Raw genomic sequence first — 23,214 nt, forward strand, 5'->3', positions numbered from 1 at the left:
CACGGCCTAGACTAAGGCGGGGGAAGGCGACAGCGACCCAGCGGGTGGAGCGCGTGGGCGGCCGAGGGGTGGTGGCTGCGCCCGGGGCTTGGGGGTGGGGTGGCTGCGGCCGCGCCCCTTGCTGCCCTCTAACGTGTCGCCTGTCCCCGCAGCGCCCGCCGCCGCCGTGCGCAGGTTCGGCGAGGACACCGCGTCCCCGAGCTTCCCGAGCTGCGGCCACTACCGCGAGGAGCCCGCGCTGGGCCCGGCCAAGGCCGCCCGCCAGGCCGCCCGGGACGGGGCGCGGCTGGCGCTGGCCCGCGCGGCACCCGAGTGCTGCGCGCCCCCGACCCCCGAGCCCCCGGGCGCGCCGGCACAGCTGCCCTTCGTGCTGCTCAACTACCACCGCGTGCTGGCCCGGCGCGGACCGCTGGGGGGCGCCGCACCCGCCGCCTCCGGCCTGGCCTGTGCTCCCGGCGGCTCCGAGGCGGCGACCGGCGCGCTGCGGCTCCGGCACCCGAGCCCCGCCGCCACCTCCCCGCCCGGCGCGCCGCTGCCGCACTACCTGGGCGCCTCGGTCATCATCACCAACGGGAGGTGACCCGCTGGCCGCCCGCGCCAGGAGCCTGGACCCGGCCTCCCGGGGTTGCGGCGCCCCCGAGCCCGGCAAATGCGCACGACCTACATTAATTTATGCAGAGACAGCTATTTGAATTGGACCCCGCCGCCGACTTGCGGATTTCCACCGCGGAGACCGCGCGCGCCGGTGCCGAGGGCCGAGGAGCGCCCGGGTCCGGGCAGGTGACCGCCCGCCTCTGTCCTGCGAGGGCCAGTGCGACCCAGTTGCTGGGGGCTTGGTTTCCTCACCTTGAAATCGGGCTTCACGCATCTTGCCTTGTCCCCAACGTTCCACGATAGTCCCGCTGGGGGATTGAAGCGGTTTCACTCCGCAAATATCCTCCACTTTCGGGAGGGAAAACCCACCCTGCCACAGTCCGCTCTTCCAAGTGGATGGCAGACCTGGGAGGGGACGCCTGTGTCCCGAGCCCTTTTAGATGCTTAGGTGAAGGCAGAAGTGATGATTGTAAGTCCCATGAATACACAACTCCACTGTCTTTAAAAGTCATTCAAGAGTGTCATTATTTTTGTTTTTATTTAACCCTTTCTTCAATACAAAATGCCAACAAGCCAAGACTAAGGAGGTGACCATGCAATTCCATTTTGTGTCTGTGAACATGGGTGTGCTTCACAAATACATTAACAAGCTCTTATTTCCCCCAACCCCTATGAACTCTTGAAAACACCAAGAGTAGCACCTTCAGAATATATTGAATAGGCATTAAATGCAAAAATATATATGTAGCCAGAGAGTTTATGAGAATGACCCTGTCAAGCTTAATTATTACGTGGCAAAATCCCTCTGGCCCACACAGATCTGTAATTCACTAGGTTCGTGTTTGCTACAAATAGTGCTAATAAAGTTAAATTGCATGTGCAATACGGAACACTGTCAATGGACTGCACCTTGTGAAGGAAAAACATGCTTAAGGGGATGTAATGAAAATGATGTATTTTAAGCATTTTCTACACAGCAAGAAAACTTCATAAGAACATGTTACGTGTGCAACAGGTAAACAGAAATCCTTTCGTAAAGCACCAGCAGTGTTTAAAAAATGAGCTTCCATTAATTTTTATTTTTTATGGGTTTTGCTTAAAGATCTCAACATTGAAAAATCCTGCCATGGCTCTGAACTGCACCAATACATTGAACACCGTCCTTCAATTTTCTTCACACTGTCAACACTGCATCATTTTGCTGCTTTATCAAAATGGTTTATTTTAGGAAACTTTTTCCACCTTTCTGAATGGAAAGAGGTTTTCACAAATGTTTTAAACTCATCGTTCTAGAATCAAGTGCACCTACACCAACTGCTCTCAAAATGTGAACTGACTTTTTTTTTTGCCAACCCTGTGTCACTTAGTGAGGACCTGACACAATCCCTACAGGGTGTCTGTCAGTGGGCCTCATGGTAAGAGTCACAATTTGCAAATTTAGGACCGTGGGTCATGCAGCGAAGGGGCTGGATGGTAGGAAGGGATGTGCCCGCCTCTCCATGTACTCAGCTATACCTCATTCACAGCTCCTTGTGAGTGTGTGCACAGGAAATAAGCCAAGGGTATTTTTTTTTATGTTCATGAGTCTTGTAATTAAACCGTGATTCTTGAAAGGTGTAGGTTTGATTACTAGGAGATACCACCGACATTTTTCAATAAAGTACCGCAGAATGCTTTTGTGACTACCTTGTTATTAACTTTTGGAGCTGTATTTAGTAAAAATAAATCAAGGCCGTCGGAGCAGTTCAATAACAAAGGTTACTGTTGAGAAAAAAACACCCTATCATAGATTTACAAGTGACAACGTGGACAGGCGTAACAGAGTGTGCATGTACTTGAAAAAGAAAATGTGTACTAGTGAAAACGTCCTTGTCTAAACAAACTTCGTTTTCATAACCTAGAACATGAAGGAAGATTCTTACACGAGCTGGCTTCAGGACAGCCAGGGCTGAGTGCAAAGTTAGCAGAGCTGTTACTATGGCAACCTAATATTGTTACCTCCATCTTGAAGCGTCTGCACATTTAAGCTGGGGATAGCGTTTCTTGACTTCTGTGAGGCTCTGGCAGGGGAAGAGGAAGCATTTTAATACATATGCCTCTCTTTTACAAAAAAGAAAAAAAAAACATCGTGGGCCCTAACATGTACCATGTTGACAAAAATGCCAGATCAAATGGATTTGAGAAATAAGCCCAATTCAAGGCTGGCTCAGCCCTCCACGGGGCCTCCCAGGGAAAGGAATTCCTTTATGTTCTTGGAAGCCCTTTTCTAGAAAAGCCATTCCATTCATACCTTTGTAGAGCAGTGGGCTGGGTGTGGAGGGCAGCGCGGAGGGTATCTGTAAGAGCCTGTATTTTCCGCCTCCCTTGCCCCCACCCCTTTTATCCTTTTAAAAGTCCTATCAGCCCTGCCTTCGTCCCTTCCGCCCTAAGCCCTAAGAGTGGGGGAGGTTTAATACGGCCAATGGATCTTGTATACAGTCTACCTAAGTTTTAATTTACCAGAGCTATAAGATGGTTAAGGTAGACTGGGGGGGGAGGGGAGCTGCTACAGATAAAATGAGATACAAAGAACATTTGCAAATAAATGCCCTAAAATTACAGTAGCTTGGAATTTTAGTGAATCATGGCCCTTGTGTTATCTAGAATGCATTATTCATGCTGTTCCTAAACTTAAGTACGACATATAAGATTAAAATCTTGGGGGGAAAAACTGTTCAGATGAAAAGTCAAGAAGTTTCCACAAAAGAAAAGAAAAATCCTAAAAACAATCTAGCTATTGTTACATTAAATTTATTTCTCACCTCAATTAAAAGGGTTTTTGCTTTGGAGTTTTGTTAATTTTCGTTCTTTGGAGTAATAATATTTCTCTTGTGTATGGCACTGAATATATTTGTCAATAATACGTCAAAAAACAAAAAACAAAGAAACACCTGGCTTCTTAATACTTGGAAATACATACATATTCCTTACTATGTAAAACACTTTATTTATTTTGTAAAAATATGTTTAAATATGAATAAAAATACTGTAACCCAAAGTAGTTGCCTACTTTTAAAAATGAAACTTGTAAAAATAAGAGTGAGCCCAAACCACATAGAAAGTCTAGTTTATTTTGGTAGACTTGCTTTTTATAGGCATTGGTTTAAAGTGATTCTTTTCAGAGACATTCTTTGAGCAGTTAAAATTGCAGAGGCTTACACTTTCTTTTATTTCAAATATGCATAGTGATTAAGCAGGAATAAGGATTCTCCCATGTTCTGCCTGGATCTGGAGAACGGAAGCCCACCCTGCCTCCCTTTTCCATCTGAAGCAGTGCGGTGAGGCTGGCTCCTCTCTTTGTTCCCAGACTCCAGGGCAAGGGGTGACCATGCTGTATATGCTGTGCCTTGGGGGACCCCCAGAGGCTGCACTCTGGGGCCTGTGCTCCCCTGACCTGTGCACCCGCACGCCAGTTGGCCACTTGCTCTCACATCAGGCGACGTCAGCCTGCTGCAGTGAAACTCAACCACTATTTTACTTCGAGCACAAATCCTTCCTACTTCCACCACTCCCTGGCAGAGTTCCCAGTGCCAGACAGCACTGCTGGGGTGGGGACAGGAAGCCCAGTTATTGCTGTGTTCTATTTTAGGGGGCACTTCCTCAAGAGTCCCCCTGAAACCTGTTACCAGCCTGGAAGGGAGGATATCTTGCCTTTTACAAAATATGGTCGATACTCCATGCACAGCCTCTAAAACAAGGGCTACTCCAGTGTTCTAAAAGCACAGGCCAATCCTGAGTTTAGTGACCACATTTTAAAGATCATGAGGAAAATGCCAAGTTCCCATTAAGACTTTAAAGCTCCTTGAGATCCCAGGTTGCGGGGTGCATAAATGGCCCAAATCGGAGAGTGTGGTATAGCAGGTAGACAGGTTTCGCTAACACGAACAGCTATCTGTAAAATGCCTTTATTCAGCTAATTCTATAGAAGCAGAGTTTTGAGAGTCTTTGGTTCATGTGAGGCAAAATCAGGTTTATGGAAAACGCAGCATCTGCTTCAAGGCTTCTTCATCTCTCGCAGGACAACTGAGTCTCCTGCGCGAGGGAGGAGCGCCTGCTGGAAAGCACAGGGCACAGCAGTCTGCCCGGAACATCGCCACAGCCTTTGACAAGGCCACACTTCATTAGTTTTAATTTGCAGAAAGGAAATTAAATGATAACATTTTTTCCCAAAGCAGAATGTCCAGAATAGGACTTCAGCTTAAAACAAAACACAGCATGTTTTTCATTAAATAACCCCCAAAGAAATTCAAAAAGTGGTGATGGCAGCTCTGGGAGAGGGCTTGCCTTATATTACAAAGTCTGAGAAATGAAACCGACATCGTTAGCCTCGAGAACTTTGTCCCTGATGATATTCTGCAGATGCCCTCTCAAGGGTGAGTCCATTTTGTAATTTGGGGGTGGTGTGGACTTATATTTTATTTAAGTTTCTAACTAATTTCGAAAGAAGCCTTGGGCATTTGGAGAAGAGTGGTTTTTTGTGTGTTTTTTTTTTTTTTTTTTTGAGAAAAATAATTCTAATTGAAGCCTCATTTCCAAAAATTACTTTTTAAGTTCTTTTAATGTTTCATTTCCAAAAAATATATATTGGGTATTTTTTCATAGGGCTGTCCTGTGCCTGGCTAAAGGTAGACAGATTTTATACTAAAAACCACAAGTTTCTGGAATTAGCCTGACTGGGTAAGACCTGGATAAAGATGGTGCTAGTTTACAATGAAGGGATTTTGTTCAAAGCTGAAAGCTCCATCAAACTTTCTTTCCACTAATTTCAGCTGGGACTGGCAGGAAGAGAGAAAACTGGACAAAAATTGGCCTTTTAAAGCTGAAAAGTAATGAGTATGATTCATAAGTTCAACAGAGATAGGAAGGACATGGAAAAGGCATGGCGTACATCTGGGAATAGCGAATGCATATCAAAAGGCTTCCTTTCTTTTGTTCTTTCATGAGGCTTGTAGCGCATCAAATTTTGAATGTCTTCTTTTAAAGCTATGTGCGCACACACGCACGCACACACATATGCGGGCACGCACACACACATCCTCCCTCTGAACTGATGGGTGTTTAGTATCAATAACATTTTCTTGGTAATATGAGGTAAATGAGGGGGGCAAAAACTTAGGACTTCTGAGTAAAATGCCATGTCTTCTATATTCTGTGAGCTGCACAGTCTTGCAGGAATGCTCCACATTTCAGAGTGAATCTGAAACTGGCTTAAAAGCTCCAAATCCTCCCTTGTCTGTGGTATGAGTGTGCCTTCATCTCCAGCTGTTCGAGCCAAATCGCCCACCTCCTCATCCAAGTGATGCCTAATCAGACATTTAAGGATTCTGAACTTGATCCTATCTCTTCACAATATGTAGTAAATTTAAACTTACTTAAGAAAGTAAGTCCCTAACTAGGGACATTTCCACTTCCTTAGGAAAGGAGCGCTCACTGAATGGTGTGAAAAGTAATTAACTGATTTCCTCTACAAGGTCATTGCAACCACACCAGTTAGCTCTATCTCTACAGGCATTTAGACTTCGCTATGGGGCCACACCACCGGGTGGAGAGTAACTCTTGGAAGTCTATCTTCCCTTTTCTTCATTAATAAAAACACAGAACAATGACTAAGTGTCAACGCATGTTCTTATAGTTCAATACCTCCCCAGATGCTTACAAACAATGATAGCAAACCTCTAACTCACCACTGGCCTAGGCCCAAGAGCATATTTTGGTTTGTTTTTTCATAGACTAGGAGTAAAGGTCTGCACTGCTAAGAAAATATCTGAATTCTCCCATTGCCATTTGCATGTAAAAACTCCCCCTGACAATAAACGTAAGTCCAAGCCGCAGAGGGGAGAGCAATTTCCCACCTGTGGGAGGGCTTTCCCTGAACTAAATTTTCTACTTCTTAACCGTCTATCCCAGAGCCTCTTCAAACACCAAAGAAAACAACAACAAAACGAACCTAAAAAAACCAGAAACACAGAAAAAGAACCAAAGACTTAACAAATGAATTGGAGGAAGAGAAAATTCACCTACAACTCTAAATTAGATTTCCAGATGCGTGGGCACGGACAGGCGGCCGCAATAAAAGCTGAATGCTCACGGTGGCGGCTCTGCACTGGGCTCGGACCCCAGGCAGCCCAGCAGCATCCTCACCTGCTGCCCAGGCACCAGGCCTGGTGTGTCAGGAGGGCAGGCCCAGGCCTGTCTCGGGGACGCCTGGCATTACCGCCGTTTGGGGAGGATGAGGTTTCTCAGCATGTCGAAGGAGTTGCCGTCCGGGTGCACAGTCACAACCTCGCCGCCCTCCTGGTGAACCTGGAGGAAGCCAGAATCATCCAGGCCAACAATGGACACCTTTGGTCCCTCTGCGCTGCCCAGATGGACTTGCTGACCACTGAAAAGGAAGAACAGTGTGCGGTCACTGGGAGGTGTCACAGGACGGCTTAAGACAATGAGCTGAAGAATAATCCATGATGAGAGGGCTGGGGCTGCTGGGGAGAGGGCTGAGGCTCGCTGCAGGGAAAAGGCAGCCTGGGCTGAGCTCTGACTTTCTTCCACCCTGGTGAATGGTTTGAAGAACCGCTCAAACAACCAGCAGGATGCAAGTTCAACAAGGAGTCGAAATTTCTTCACACAACGTCACTCCTCCTAATTCTGGTCATCTGCGGTGATGGTTGGAACCACTTCCTCACCTCCCAGCACTTTTAAGAAACACTGTGCAACTTTAGGTTTTTTGGCTGAGGTTGGAGGAAAATAGGCCCAGTTGGCAAGCAATGTTTTATCTTATAAAACAAAGTTGGGTCACATCAGCCACAAGGGAAACTCATCCTGATCCTACTTCTTTTGAGTATTTTCCAAATGTACTCAAGTCACATCCTTCTTAACAGCTTTCGAAGTACAGAATTTTCTCAAGTTTTTATTTTGAAGAATTTTAAATCTACAGAAAAGCTGAAAGAATAGTACAACAAACCTCATATTCTCTTCCATTCTCACACCAAATGAAAATATTTTCCATATTTGCTTTCTTTCTTCACACATAAACACACACAAGCACACATTTTTTTTCCTGCATCATATAAAGATAAGTTGCGGCTGGGTGTGGTAGCTCATGCTTGTAATCTTAGCACTTTGGGAGGCCAAGGTGGGAGGACTGCTTGAGGCCAGGAGTTCAAGACCAGCCTGGGCAATATAGTGAGACCCTGCCTCTCCAAAAAAAGTTTTTTTAAATTAGCGGGCTGTGTGGCACATTCCTATTGTCTCAGCTACTTGGGAGGCTGAGGCAGGAGGATCATTTGAGCCCGGAGTTCAAGGTTTCAATAGTGAGCTATGATGGCACCACTACACTCCAGTGACAGAGCAAGACCCTCTCTTAAAAAATAAAAAATAAAAAAATAGAAAAGAAATGAAAATTTAAAAAGTTTTTTAAAAACTGCAGGCATTGTGACACTTTCTGCTTAAATACTTTATCTCCTGAGAACAAGAACCTCCTATAAAATTATAATAGCATTAACCATGACCACTCAAGAAAGTCTGGATACAAGCGGTCCATGTTCATGTCATTCCCACTGTCCTTTTAATATCCTTTGAGGCTATTTGCCTCCATCCAGGATCACATGCATTACATTTAGGTGTCATGCCTCTTTCGTCTTCTCTAATCCCAAACAATTCTGCCACCTTTTTTTTGGTCTAATTGTTTGTGTGCAGACACTGACATTTTTGCAGGGCACAGGCCTGTTGCTGTGAAATCAGTGAGTGGTCCTCGGACTTCAGCTGCATGAGAATCCCTGGAGTATCTGTTATGACACAGGGTGCTGGGCCCAGCCCAGGGGTTTCTGATGCAGCAGCCCCTGGTTGAGGCTGAGGCTGCTTCCTGGGATCTCACTTTGAGAACCACTGTTACCTAGAAGGTTTGACAATTTAGATGCGTCTATTGTTTCCTCACAATTAGAATCAGATGAAACCAATGTTAAACTCTCTCACAATTTCAGTTCTTCCCATCGCATCCCACCAGGAGGCATAAGATGCCCGTTTGCTCCATTACTGGTGATGCTAACTTGGTCAAGGTGGTGTCCCTGCAGTTTCTCCAACAGAGACACAGAAAATAATCATTCAGACCAGTGCTCGGTCCCTCATTTTAAGATACTGAACTACGGCCGGGCATGGTGGCTCACACCTGTAATCCCAGCACTTTGGGAGGCCAAGGCAGGCAGATCACGAGGTCAGGAGATCGAGACCATCCTGGCTAACACGGTGAAACCCCACCTCTACTAAAAATACAAAAAATTAGCCGGGTGTGGCGGCGGGCACCTCTAGTTCCAGCTACTCAGGAGACTGAGGCGAGAGACTGAGGCAGGAGAATGGTGTGAACCCGGGAGGCGGAGCTTGCAGTGAGCCAAGATTGTGCCACTGCACTCCAGCCTGGGTGACAGAGTGAGACTCCGTCTCAAAAAAAAAAAAAAAAAAAAAAGATACAGAACTACTAAGATACTAATAAAGGAGTTGAAAAGAATGAAGATGAGCCAGCACTGACCTGTGGACCCAGTATCGGTAATAAAGGGGAAGGACGCTGTTGGGCCCTTTGTCCTGAAACTCTTCGATCAGTTTCTCCAGCACAGTCACGGCTCTGGCGATGAGATGATCGGCTCTTAAGGGCTTCAGTTCTGCCTTGTGTTGCTTATTGTATTCTGTGACAAGGTCGTTGATGCAGATGGTAGGGTTACTGTTAGTCACATTAAATCCACAGCCTGGACAAAAACAAACAATTGAGCAGCTCAGCCTGTTGATGGCATCACACATTCCTCTCTGCCACCTGGAAAAAGTTACAGTCTTGACTGTCAACTTCCTCCTTCCTTGTCCTCATTTCAGATTTCGTGTCTCTAACCACTTGAAGAGTGACATATATTTTTGTCCATCTTCCTTTTTGTCCTTCTTTTGTTATTCTTGTTCAAGCTAAAACCATCTCAACCTTACTGCAAATAAGAAGGTGGGAAAAAAGAAAGCCACATTTGATTCAATTTAATTCAATAGAAGCTATTAAATATGGGACAAAACGTTATCAGTGTTGCCTCTGAAATAAGTGGTCTACCAAGCATTGTAGCTCTGCACTGAGTCCAATAGAGAATAAAATCTCTGGTTTCTTCTCCTACTTGAATAACAGATCCCATGCTTGAAAATAGAGTTTTATTCAGGAGTTGGGAAGTAAACTCTGGATTCAGAGATTTCAAACCTTGGTCATGGCATAACCCTAGAATGCATCTTTTAATACTTTATTCTTGGAAGTCTTTGGTGCTAAGGTTACACTGTTGGCAAGACGCCGACTCATGTTCAGTGGCTTTTTACAGGCTCCTAAACCAAGGCTTCATGAGAGTTACCAGGGATGGTGTCTGAATAGGCTTATCTGTGCAGTTACTTAACACCACTATCCTCTCCAGGGAGAGGGCGGTGTCTTCAGAAAAGCTAACTTCAGTGTTCAGCAGGGCTCTGAATTGGCCTGCAAGAGGTCTTCAGTAAGAAATGAAATACTGCAAAGACTAAGCAGTAAGAAAACTACCATGTTTTCAGTGACTCTAAGAAAAAATCCCGCAAACACTTGCCACAGGCAGAACAATGCCATTTGTAACAACAGCATTCTCGGCATTTCCAGTGTGAAGGGAAGGATTGACTGGTCTCAGATTTTAAAACAATATACTGGCTATTAAAATACAAAGCAATTGTCAATTTCCTCTGGAAAAAAACAAGTAACTACAGCAACAGGGGCAGAACTTGCAGTTGTTCATGTATTCATTCATTCAATACGTACAGTACCTGAAGCGCCTACTGAACGTAAGGCATTAAATTAAGTGCTCCCCTGTGTTCAGAAAACTGGAATTCCTAGGATGAGCAGCAACACTGACTAGTGGCGACTTAGGCTATGTCCTTCTAAGGACCAGTGAGCACCCTGCGGGCCGCTCTGAATCCCCAAAGTCAGAGACCCCATCCCATGGCCTTCAGAATTCAATAAAAGCTATGGGTTCTCACCATAGGAAAATGTTTCATTCCCCTACTTTATTATTTATTTATTTATTTTATTATTATTTATTTTTGAGACAGGGTCTCACTCCAGTTGCCCAGACTGGAGTGCAGTGGAGCCATCATGGCGCACTGCAGGCTCAACCTCCTGAGCTCAGGTGATTTTCCCATCTCAGCCTCCGAGTAGCTGGGACTATAGGCACGCGCCACCACGCCCAGCTAATTTTTTGTATTTTTAGTGGAGACAGGGTTCCGCCATGTTACTCAGGCTGGTCCCGAACTCCTGGACTCAAGCAATCCACCCACCTCAGGCTCCCAAAGTGCTGGGATTACAGGCATTGAGCCACCACACCCGGCCTATTTTTTATGTTTTATTTTTGAGACAGGGTCTCACTCTGTCATCCAGAATGGAGTGTAGTGGCTCAATCACAGCTCACTGTAGCCTTGAACTCCTGGGCTCAAGTGATCTACCTGCCTCAGTCTTGCAAGTAGCTGGGATTATGAGCTCAAGCCACTATGCCTGGCCTTCGCTTACCCCATGCTGATAACATTTGTTAGCTCCCTGAAGTCATCCATGAGCCTCCTTGTGGCCCCTACCTAGGAATCTCTGCATCGACTGCAATTACTCACTTAAAGATAGGAAATGGGGGAGGCTGGGCACAGTGGCTCACGTCTGTAATCCCAGCACTTTGGGAGGCCAAGGCGGGCGGATCATGAGTTCAGGAGTTTGAGACCAGCCTGGCCAACATAGTGAAACCCTATCTCTACTAAAAATACAAAAAAATTAGCTGGGTGTGGTGGCGGGCACCTGTACTCCCAGCTACTTGGGAGGCTGAGGCAAGGAGAATCACTTGAACCTGGGAGGTGGAGGTTGCAGTGAGCCGAGATTGCACCGCTGCATTCCAGCCCGGGCAACAGTGCTGGACTCAATCCCAAAAAAAAAAAAAACAAACAAACAAAAACAAAAAACCATAGGAAATGGAGCTTTAAGGGTATGAAGTAGCTTGCCCAGAATAATATTGCCCCTTGGTGGCAGAGCTGGTAACACAGGCCTTGTATTCCCTGGCTGGCACTTGAAACACATGGTTACATGTTTTTTGACCATTGCTGGTTTCTGAACACAGATTAGGTTCTACTGCCACAGAGTGTGGCTGATGACTGGACGGCCAGGAACCTAAGGACTTCTGAGATTGCCTCTGAATCCATTTTCTTGCCTGATCTGGATGTGCTAAGGTGAAACAGGGATTCTTTACCCCGCCTGGACCAGCATGGAGCCTCTTCTGAAGGTGAAAATGATGCCAACTCTTTCATGGCCCGGGAAGGTCACGATAAGAATGCAAGACACCAGGAGAACTATTTAAGAAATTAACTTTTCTTTTTCTTATTACAGAATAGAACGTTAAATGTTTATTTTCACCATTTCAAATTCAGTGAGTAGCAGGAGTGTGGAAGGATGTAAGAACATAGCTGTTTGATGTGATACCACTTTGGTGGTTCCTGTGGTCACACACAGAAAATGCTAAACCCTGTCAAGTGCTTTCGACCAATCTCTCTGCATCTACACCCTGCTCCAAAACTACAAGACTCAGAGTAATCTCACATGCTAATCTGCTCCTGCCAATGTAGGCATGCATAAACCGTTTTTATTTTTATTGTTTTATTAATCTAAAAATGCTGGGGGAAAGGTTTTTGAAACTTACCAATAAGTATATAAAATGTTTCTCCCATGAGTGTTGAGTTAACCAGAACTCCGCCGATCTTCATGAGGTCACTGTAATAAATATCGTTGGGCCACTTCACTCGTAAGTTGATATCCTAAAGGGAAATCTGCACATTAATTAAGCAGTCACAGGACACAAGGGGCCCAGGCAAGTCACTGAGCTAAGGGAAGATAAGCAGAAACCAAGGTAACATGGGCCTCATCCTCTCCTTTCAGACAGCTAATCACTTCTTTGGGACAATCCGATATTGAAGTGCCTCTTGGGGCCAGGAGGTAAAAGCCCTGAAGAACACAGTTGACATAAATCCCAGCATTCTTCCCCATCCCCCAGCACTGTTTCTCATCATCCAAAACCCTTTCTCAAGATGCCTACCTTGTAAATGAAGTTCATTATGTCAGTATCCACCACCGCCGCCACCATGGAGTAGCTAACTAACGTGCTAGGGCCAGAGGCTGGGGAGGGAATAGTAATCTCAGGGTGCGTCTCCCTTCAGGAATCCATGCTTGAGAGACAAAGATGGCCCTGAATTAACCAAGGTCACAAAAGGCAGGTAGAAATGTCTTGAGTATCAGGCAGTGGCCAGGTGTGGTGGCTCACGCCTGTAATCCCAGCACTTTGGGAGGCTGAGGCGGGCAGATCACAAGGTCAGGAGTTCGAGACCAGTCTGGCCAACATAGTGAAACCCCATCTCTACTAAAAATACAAAAAATTAGCCAGGTGTGGTGGTGTGCATCTGTAATCCCAGCTACTTGAGAGGCTGAGGCAGGAGAATTGTGTGAACACGGGAGGCGGAGGTTGCAATGAGCCGCAATCGTGCCACTGCACTCCAGCCTAGGTGACAGGGCGAGACTCTGTCTCAAAAAAAAAAAAAAGAATGCTGTGAAGACGCAGAGGAGAAATTCACCTTAGCGAAAGCCTCGCAGAACTGCTAATGGTCGACTTGGGTAATGGAACTGGACTTGTCATGTGGCCTATTGCCTCTGCATCTTGAATGGTGTGGCCTGGGGGGCTCTCCCTGTCATCAGCTTATAGAATGGACCAGGACTGGACAGTGTCTTGAACAAGGCCACCCAGGCCTCTGCCTATCCACTGTGACTCTGAAGTTGGGACACAGAGACTGGGCTAGCCGAGTGGGTGTCAGAACCACCAGGTCTTCTAGACCTGGGGCTGGCAGCCAGGCTGTGCCATGTGTGGGTAAAGGAAGCCTGTCTGGAGATGTGAGGCTGGAAGAGAACATTCAGCAAAATAAAGCTAAGGGAGCAGAGAGTAGCTGATGGCCTCCGAGGGCCATGGGGCCGGTCTTCCCACGTCACAGGCCAGGCACGGCACCGAGAGCCTTCTCAGCATTAGCCTACGCGTTACTTACACCCAGCCCATGTGTTGGTGCTAGCGCATCCCTAGGGAAAGAGGGAGAAACAGAAGCTTAGAGAAATTATGTGGCTTGCTTGAGGTTATACCACTTGAAAGCCATGGAGCTGAAATTCAAGCCTTTCTGCCACCAGGCCTGGGTGAGGAACCCTACGCTACGCAACCTGTTGCTTCCATGAAATCCCTTCCTCCTTCCAACAGGCCTTCTTTTGACTTCAGCCCGTTACAGCATATTGGAAGCTCATCTGCCCTAAAACAGCAGTTTAGGCTGAGAGAAAAGATACAGCAATAGGAGCACAGGAGAACAAAAAGTCTGAGTAAACCAAGCATGGGGGGTGCGCAATGACCCGGAGCTGATCAACAGCTTCATGTTTCTTTTCTCTCTAGAACGGGGGCTCTCAGTGGGAGAGGGGTGGATTCGGCGATACTGGGAGACTTCCCTGGTTGTCACAGCCTGAGGGAGTGCTACTGGCGTCTAGAGACTAGAGGCCATGATGCTGACACACATCCTTTAAGGCACAGGACATCCCCATGACAAACATGCCAGGGCCCACATATCAATAGCGCCGGGCTGAGAAAGGCTCCTCTAGGAACCTGTGCCTAGGAGGCTCTGCTCTCCGTCACTGCTCCCAGTTCCCTTTCCTGCCCCTCTCTCGCCTTCCCACATCCCCCTGTGCCCACCACATGACCAGGGGAATGAGCCCCTGCCTTGCCGGCGGGAGGAGACCTGCAGAGTTCCCAGAGCTGTCAAGCTCCTCGGGCATGTGCGTGGCAGCTGGTGCCTGGGCGGGCCCTGCACTTGGGCTCCAGCTCGCCTTCATGGCTTCAGATCTCATCGGCTTCAAGAAGCAGCTCATGAAACTCTGGGTTCTCACACAGGTAAACAGGACCAGCATTTCCAGATGAAGAGGAGGGCTGTGTGCTTATTTTTCATTTTCTCAATCATTTATTCCAACAGCTGCTGTGATCCTCCCACATAAAAAAAGACCAAAATGAAACAAATCCTGCTTTCGAAGAGCTGCTAACTTCATGGGAGACGGAACAGGTGCACACATCACTCCTCTTCAAAGCCACACGTGGTGGATACCATAAAAGAGGCTTCAACACGGCAAGTGCTGGACAGTGCTGCAGGAAAGAGCTGGAAGCAGCTGGAGGGTCTGAGAATGGCCCTGGAGTTGGGCCTTAAGGATGAACAGAATTTTAAGAAGCAGAGAAGAGAGCAGGGGCAGGGGTGTGTGGGTGGAGGGAGGGTGCGGGGCCCAGGGGGACTTCATGGACAGAAGAAAGAGCAGCAGCGAGAATGGGTGGCCCGAGGCGGGTTCTGGAAGGAATGCCTGCGTCCCAGCGAGGCTGCCTTGGGTCTGGGGATGGTGGTCATGATTTGTGTGCTGATGGTGACATCTGGTTAGGGACCAGTTGGGGTCCTAGTGAAGGCCATACAAAAAGTGAAATCCAGGCCGGGCACGGTGGCTCACGCCTGTAATCCCAGCACTTTGGGAGGCCGAGGCGGGCGGATCACGAGGTCAGGAGATCGAGACCATCCTGGCTAACACGGTGAAACCCCGTCTCTACTAAAAATACAAAAAACTAGCCGGGCGAGGTGGCGGGCGCCTGTAGTCCCAGCTACGCGGGAGGCTGAGGCAGGAGAATGGCGTGAACCCCGGGGGGCAGAGCCTGCAGTGAGCGGAGATCGCGCCACTGCACTCTAGCCTGGGTGAAAGAGCGAGACTCCGTCTCAAAAAAAAAAAAAAAAGTGAAATCCAAACAACAGGGCCCTATTTCAATCAGAGTAGCTGTACTGTGTCAGCTAACTTGACTATGCTAAAAAAGAAACCCAATTCAAAATCAAATGTCCCATCACACAGGTGAGGCTGGGCGGCTGACTGCAGAAGAGGGAAAGAACATTGGTACAAGCTTAAGGAGAACGGGAACACAAATTCCCCCGACCCGGTTCACCGCTGAAGGCAAGCTTCCCACTTCCACCCTGGCCCCCAGCGCCTGGCGCACGCAGCCTCTGAGCATAGCAGGCCCTCAAAGAATGCTCGCTAAGGGAACTACTGGGGCTCCAAGGTCAAAGTCAAAGCCATGAAAAAGCTAAAAAGACCAAACAGACTCATTTAATGTTCTCGGCTTAGTGTTTGTTTTACTTATTTTCCTAAGACTAACTTGTTGCTAAAGGTAATTTCTCCCATGACAGGACTTTCTTTCTTTTTTTGATACGAGTCTCACTCTGTCGTCCAGGCTGGAGTGCAATGGCACAATCTCGGCTTACCCCAACCTCTGCCTCCCGAGTTCAAGCAATTCTTGTGCCTCAGCCTCCCGAGTAGCTGAGATTACAGGCACCCATCACCATGTCCGGCTACTTTTTGTGTTTTTAGTAGAGATGGGGTTTCACCATGTTGGCCAGGCTGGTCTTGAACTCCTGCCCTCCTCAACCTCCCAAAGTGCTGGGATTACAGGCATGAGCCACCGCGCCCGGCCAGGACTTTCTATTTTGATTGCTTCCTGCTAGACAGAATGCACAGCTCAGGTGCTAAAGGCTGGGCACCTGAAGCCCTGTAATGGTGTGATGCCCCCAAACCATCAGATATGCAAGGATGCTGGGCGCCTGGTAGTAAACGTCCGTTTCAGCGATGTGATGTAATACAGGAAACAGAGATGTCAGCATTAACTACATCTGTGAAATACCAAAAATTCATACACAGTGAATACATCACAGAGGGATTTAAGGGGCAGTGAGAAGGACCTTTTCTTCAATGAAATGATGACAGGACCTCCAAGTCTCCTTTGAGAGTCACGCTCTTAACATCTTGCTTCAGGAATCAATCCAATCATTTCTCTTTAGCCTGACATAGGAGCTGCTGGGGGCGGGAGGCAGGAATCTCCTCTTTATACCCATATGAAATTCTTCCAGGAACATTTGGGAGGGGGCTATGGGAAGTGAAGCCCAAGTACGGAAGAAAATGCTTCTGTCACTGAGCTAATCGTTCCCTGTTGCTTGTCTTTTTAATAACTGACAACAACACATCCAACAGTAATAAGGAAGCAGGCACACGGGTCCTAATAGCTGGGGGAAGATGGCCCCAAGTGGACTCGCACATTGTATGTGGTCAACAGTGGATAAAGGATAGCTCTGCTAGAGCACAGAGTCTGGTAAACAGAAGTAGGAAATGAGAAAGGTTTTTAGGTCCCCAAATAACCCTTTTCAACAGAAAATGCAGATGAATAACTTCGATCTAGTCCAACAATCAAATCTCATCCAGTGCTTCAATCAAAAAACACGGAGCTGGGCGCGGTGGCTCACGCCTGTAATCCCAGCACTTTGGGAGGCCGAGGCGGGCAGATCACAAGGTCAAGAGATTGAGACCATCCTGGCCAACATGGTGAAACCCCATCTCTACTAACAACACAACAAGTAGTTGTGTGTGATGGTGCACACCTGTAGTCCCAGCTACTCGGGAGGCTGAGGCAGGAGAATTGCTTGAACCCTGGAGGCGGAGATTGCAGTGAGCCGAGATGGTGCCACTGCACTCCAGCCTGGTGACAAAGTGAGACTCTGGCTCAAAAAAAATAAATAAATAAACATGACCAGGTGCAGTGGCTCATGCCTATAATCCCAGAACTTTGGGAAGCTGAAGCAGGCAGACTGCTTGAGCTCAGGAGTTCAAGACCAGCCTGGGCCACATGGTGAAACCCCATCTCTACTAAAAATACAAAAAAGTAGCCAGGCGTGGTGGTGTGAACCTATGGTCTCAGATACTCAGGAGGCTGAGGTGTGAGGATTGCTTAAGACTGGAAGGCAGAGGTTGCAGTGAGCCGAGATAGTGCCACTGCACTCCAGCTTGGGTGACAGAGTGAGACCCTGTCTCAATTAAAATAAATAAATAAACAACAACAAAAACCAAAAATTAAAGCGTTGCCCTCATCAGGCTGTTTGAGAAATCTGAAAAACTGGGTAGAAAGGGAGTTCTGGGGAATGAATGCATTCAGGCAAGCCTGAAGCAGCATTAGCACCTGGTGGCACTCTTAAAAGTCCGAGAGCACTTTGCTGCCAGCTGTGCAAAGGGTAGGCTAAGGTTCTACAGCCACCAATTATGCAAACACATGCTACAAACGAGAATAAGCTGGATTCTGCATGCATCCTAGGGACATAGAGGGTAACTGCACTGTACCTACCTGATACTCGGGAATGGACCTCACTGCTTCCACGACAGCCACGGACATCAGATGCTGTACAAACGGGATCCTCTGTCCCAGCTGGGATCTCAGTGGAATGGAGATGAGCAGAGTAGAAAGAGCACATCCCACAGGGCTCAGCCACGCATTCCCTCCCCGTCCTGGAACACAGGCCACAGTGGGAAACACGCTACCTTGCTACGTGGACAGACGCAGACACACGTCATGCCAGGGCCACACACTCAAATAAACCTGGACCTATTACAATGCTTATGGCATTACAATGCTTATTATATTATGGGCTTAATAAAAGAAAAGCTTTTTAAAATCTGAAGCTCTGTTGCTGAAAAAGTTTCCAATAATTAGCATAATGTTCTGCTTCTGTGAGCATGTCATTTGTGCCTTGATGACTCAGAGTCTTACAGCGTCTGAATGTGACTATAGGCTTAATTCCCGCCATATGGTCATGAAGGCAAACACAGACATTGGGAAACTGAACTGAATCTATACTGATACATGAAAGGTCCTGGAAGCCACTGTTTAGAAGCAATTCCTATTGTGGTGATGGTTGCTCAGCCCAGCAAATATGTCATTAAATAAGAGCCACAGAGCTGTATACTTTACTTATTTATTTTTATTATTATTTTTTAAGATGGAGTCTTGCTATGCCACCCAGGTTGGAGTGCAGTGCGTGTGATCTCAGCTCACTGCAACCTCTGCCTCCCAGGTTCAAGTGATTCTCCTGCCTCAGCCTCCCAAGTAACCAGGATTAAGGTGCCCGCCACCATTCCCAGGTAAGTTTTGTATTTTTAGTAGAGACAGGGTTTCACCATGTTGGCCAGGCTGGTCTTGAACTCCTGACTTCAAGTTATCTGCCCGCCTCGGCCTCCCAAAGTGTTGGGATTACAGGCATAAGCCACCACGCCCAGCCACATTTTAAACGGAGGAATTATATTTCAATAAAGCTGTTTAAAAAGGGATTCCTGATACTAACTGAGTTGTTATTTTTCTTTACTTTCTTTCTTTCTTCCTTTTCTTTTCTTTTTTGAGACGGTCTTGCTCTGTTGCCTAGGCTGGAATGCAGTGGCGCGATTACAGCTCACTGGGCTCAAGTGATGCTCCCACCTCAGGCTCCCAAGTAGTTGGGACTACAGGTGAGTACCACCATGCCCGGCCAATTTTTGTATTTTTTTAAGAGATGGGTCTTGCTAAGTTGTCCCAGCTGGTCTTGAACTCCTGGGCTCAAGTGATCTTCTGCCTTGGCCTCTCAAAGTGGTGGGATTATAGGCATGAGCCACTGTGCCTGGCCTACTTTTCTTAAAACTGAAGTTAGAAAAACAGAAGAATCCAAATGAGAGGTAGAGTTCATCAAAGTTCTTCTTGAATGTCTTTTTCAAAAAAAAAATTCCACATATTGAGATCCATAGCCTTTGACAAAAACATTTTTGTTTCCATTTGAATTATGTTTGAAAGACATGTTCAGGAGAAAGAAGTGGAGAACAGCAGATTTCTTATTTCTGTGGTTCTTATGAAAAAGTCATAAGAGGCTGTGAGAGTGAGAAGCACATGTGGGTGAGCCTGGCACTGGCTGGGGCAGGGAGGGTCCAAGCCCCGTGGAGCAGCCCCTGTACAGGGTGAGACCCCAGATGGGTCTGGGAGGATGTGGGCTCTCGCCTCCAGGATCTGCAGGTGGTGGAGCCCTGGGCAGCGCTCTGCTTCTCTGTGGTCACTGTGTGAATGGGCACTGATGCAGAGCCCACCATGTACATGCAAGCCCAGGGCCAGCTGGGGTGAGAACTGGCATGCAGAAGGCCTCCCACATGACGCTCAGTACAGACACAGAAGGCTCCTTATGGAGAACCTTCAGGAAAATAAATGTCTCTAGAGCACAGTGACGATCCCCAAATTGCAAAGCCCGGAATTGATGTAGGTCACATTTGCCATCACAGGCAAATGTCCAGTGATTCATAAGCATTATAATTTGACAGAATGCTTTAGTTCTACTAAGGGTGAACCTTCTGATCACTGCTTCCCTCTTCCTCTTCCTCCATTCCAGGCAGTTATGAAAACAGAAGCTACTAACTTGAGTGCCCCGGATGATCAGCACACACATTCAATGGGCTCCTGGGCCACAAGAGTTGCAGAGTTTAGAAAACAAAAGTAACAGCAACGATCACAAAAGATGACTGACCTTTGCCCTGGGTCTGCCGGGCCGCGATCGCTATTAAGCCCATTTCCTGCGGTGTCTGAAACATAAACCTGTGAAGAGGGGGAAAGACTGGTTAGGCCAGACATGGACACGCACACGGCACCAACGGCTCACACAGGCGGGACAGGGTTTGCATGCATCTGAGGGTGTGTGGCCATGGAAGGGCCAACTTTGGTTCCACTGGCCTTCAGGAATGTGGAGCCAGGAGGGATATCACCCTCCTTTCTAACCTGGGTCGTGAGAATGAAAGACATGAAGAAAGCACCTTTTAACATCAAAAAAGAGCATGGGAGGGGGCGTGTGTACCTGCCTGAGCTGTTACTCCATTTATTTAAGACTTGGTTAGATTCTATTTCATCAGAATATCCTGCCAAGTTCTTTCTCCCCCCACCCCCAATGTGTGTACCTTCTTCAAGTGACAACTAGCAATTCCTGACATTTGTTCCTACTTAGGGTGCGTTTCTGTTCGAACACCAGAACACAATCATAACAGAAGTTTCTGATTATTCAGAAAACCAATATGGTGGCAATAAAGCCGTTTAAAAGACACACTATCCCCTGAGAACTAATTATGATATAACTATGGTAAATAAATCCACACCTTCTGAGGACGCAAGAGAACTCTGCATCGTTTTCGGCTTCAGTCCTGCTTTTAAAATGGTTTCATTGAAAAGAATACAAACTTTCCTTTGGGGGATAGGTAGAAAAGTGCATTACATCCCCACCAAATGAGTCGGTATTAACTTTTTTTCAAAAAAAGGAAAGAAAAAAAATCACACAAAAAACCCCCACTCTGAGAATTTCCTGCAAGCTGCGCTCTCCCTATTTTAACCCCGTGGTAGGACAGTTCCTCTCTACATGCCCGGGAATTGCCGATCAGGTGCTGCGCAGGCGCAGTTCGAGGTAGGCTTCATCAACAGAGCAAAGATCAGGTTTGGCCACTTTGTCAGTGCAGATGAGAAGGCCTCTTTGATTTTTTTTTCTTTTCTTTTCTTTTTTGGAAGGAGGGGAGCGGCTAGGACAGGGATGCGGAAGAGCTGGCATTTTGTAACAACATAAAGTTTCTAATAATAAGTCTCCAGGCTTCCACAGTGGCCCTGCTGAAGACAAAGGAGCGCTAAAGAAAGACCTCGCTCTGAGAAGCTTACCGTCCTCCCCTCCCAGCTACAGAAACTGGGTGGAACTTTACAAATGGCTGGAACTTGGTAAGAGAAGAAAAATACTTAAAAGCAGAGAGAAACAACACAGTGTCCACTGCGCACCAACGGCTCACAGAGCTCCGTCTGACGGCACATGCAGACCTCAGTTAGGACAGGAGGAGCCCAGAAGACCCTTCGCGTGTTAAAAAGACCTCAGGACACACAGGGCAGGGGCTCAGCTGGTGAGATAGCTGTCTTCCCACACGGCTGCTGGAACAGGCACAGGACGCTCTCGGCAAGCAGGCTGGCCTCGCCGCCCATGTGCCAGGCCCACTCCATCTCACATGAAATACAGCTCAGAAGTATTTCTCTTGGACACCATGAATAACTCATTGAGATCGAGTGTGCTGTACGCCACTGGGTCCAAGAAGAAAGCGTCCTTTTCTTGTGTTGGACCAGCAGGAAATCTAAGAAGGACTCTTTGTCTGTGCAGGGAGTTAACATTGTCTTTCAGGGACCTCTGCTTTCTAGAGGGTCCAGCAACCCTCCACCTGGCTTCCTAAGGCCCAGGGCTCTAGAGGTGATGGGACAGGGGTCGAGGGGATGGTTTAGCATGTTATGAGCAGATCGCAAAGGCAATCTAGGATGTTCTGTAAATAAACATGTAGACGGTAGATGGTAGACAGTCATGGGCTATAGCCAGGGACAGTGATGGGAGGGGCAGGAAAAAGGTTGGTTCAGAAACCAAACACAGACTTCTAGAACAAAGAGAAATGATTAAGGGAACATATGCACTAAACTGCTAGAGGTTTGGCAGCAGTTAACAGGGCATATTAATGAGAAGAGGGAGTCTGTGCTGAAGGCCAAAAGGAAATTCTGCAAGGAGGGAGACAACCGGGGAAGGAGCTAATGCTCTTTGAGACAACTGGAGGCCGCCAGATTTATTTGTGCTATCTGAGATAACTCTGGGGCCAAACCGCACGGCTCACAGTCCACAAAGCAGCATTTATAAACCTTGTCAATTCTGCGTTTCTGAAAATGAAGCAGCTTGAGTTTGCTTTAGCAGAAAGGAGAAACCATAAATGCATTTCCATCCTTAGCAGATGATGTCCTTACAAAAAGAAAAAGGAAAAACAAAAAGGAGGGGGGGTTCCATAATGATTACCTCCCTGCTTCTGTATATTTTCCTTCCTTGCTGGCAAAGGTTGTGGAATAAAAGCTTTCTGTGAGTGGCAGCCGAGTGCATTCACTGTGGAACCAAAGCAGCACTCAAGAAAAGCGCTCTGTTTTGTACTCTTGTGTTGAGTCTGAAACATCCAGAGCCCCCTAAGGGTCACTCTGCAAACGAGACAGCCTCCTGACCACTTTGGTTACTAAGGACAGCCCAGTAGCCACAGAGGCTCTGCCAATGGAACTGTCCTGATTGTCACATGGTCCTTTAAGATTAAGCTTTAATGATTGGGAATAACCTAAGACAGGCCAGCATGAATTAATGAAAAATCCGAATGAACAAAAATGTAAATTCAGACCAAGTCCATCCACTTTGGGAATCTGAACCTAAGAAAATAGTCCACATTCACTACAGTGTTATAAAGGTAAAAATATGGAAATAACCTCACTGTTATTAAGCAAATGGTTAAATAAATTCTGATAAATTAAGTCGATGGAATAATTTGTAATCAAATTATTATAGTTCTGAAGACTATATAGCAACGTGGAAGAAAGGCTTGCACTGGTATGTCAAATTAAAAAGCAGCATACAAAACTGTAGATGCTTTTTTTTTTTTTGAGACGCAGTCTCACTCTGTCACCCAGGCTAGAGTGCAGTGGCATGAATCTCAGCTCACTGCAACCTCCATCTCCCAGGTTTAAGCAATTCTCCTGCCTCAGCCTCCCGAGTAGCTGGGATTACAGGTGTGCACCACCATGCCCAACAAATTTTTGTATTTTTAGTAGAGACGAGGTTTCATTA

At 47.0% G+C, this 23,214-nt stretch overlaps 2 protein-coding genes across 5 annotated transcripts in view; one reads left to right on the forward strand and one right to left on the reverse strand.

Moving 5' to 3' along the window:
• Nucleotides 1–3,178, forward strand: part of SIM2 (SIM bHLH transcription factor 2) — a 52,330-nt gene extending 49,152 nt beyond the window's left edge. Inside the window, exon 11 of the mRNA XM_030806313.1 lies at nucleotides 153–3,178. Within this exon, the coding sequence (XP_030662173.1) occupies nucleotides 153–580 (428 nt within the window). The 3' untranslated portion in view covers nucleotides 581–3,178. The remainder of the gene's footprint in view (nucleotides 1–152) is intronic.
• Nucleotides 3,179–4,522: 1,344 nt separating this feature from the next.
• HLCS (holocarboxylase synthetase) overlaps nucleotides 4,523–23,214 on the reverse strand; it is a 241,156-nt gene continuing 222,464 nt past the window's right edge. For 3 of the 4 annotated variants that reach the window (XM_030806312.1, XM_012501910.2, XM_030806310.1), the window contains exons 7-11: nucleotides 20,086–20,153; nucleotides 17,895–18,055; nucleotides 12,330–12,444; nucleotides 9,152–9,365; nucleotides 4,523–7,015 (exon numbers count right to left, since the gene is read on the reverse strand). In XM_030806312.1, the coding sequence (XP_030662172.1) occupies nucleotides 6,844–7,015; nucleotides 9,152–9,365; nucleotides 12,330–12,444; nucleotides 17,895–18,055; nucleotides 20,086–20,153 (730 nt within the window). In that variant the 3' untranslated portion in view covers nucleotides 4,523–6,843. Of the gene's footprint in view, nucleotides 7,016–9,151; nucleotides 9,591–12,329; nucleotides 12,445–17,894; nucleotides 18,056–20,085; nucleotides 20,154–23,214 lie in introns of those variants that run through there. The other variant, XM_030806311.1, reaches the window with a different exon arrangement.

The sequence above is a fragment of the Nomascus leucogenys genome, chromosome 25, assembly GCF_006542625.1.
Source record: "Nomascus leucogenys isolate Asia chromosome 25, Asia_NLE_v1, whole genome shotgun sequence".
Taxonomy (NCBI): Eukaryota; Metazoa; Chordata; class Mammalia; order Primates; family Hylobatidae; genus Nomascus; species Nomascus leucogenys.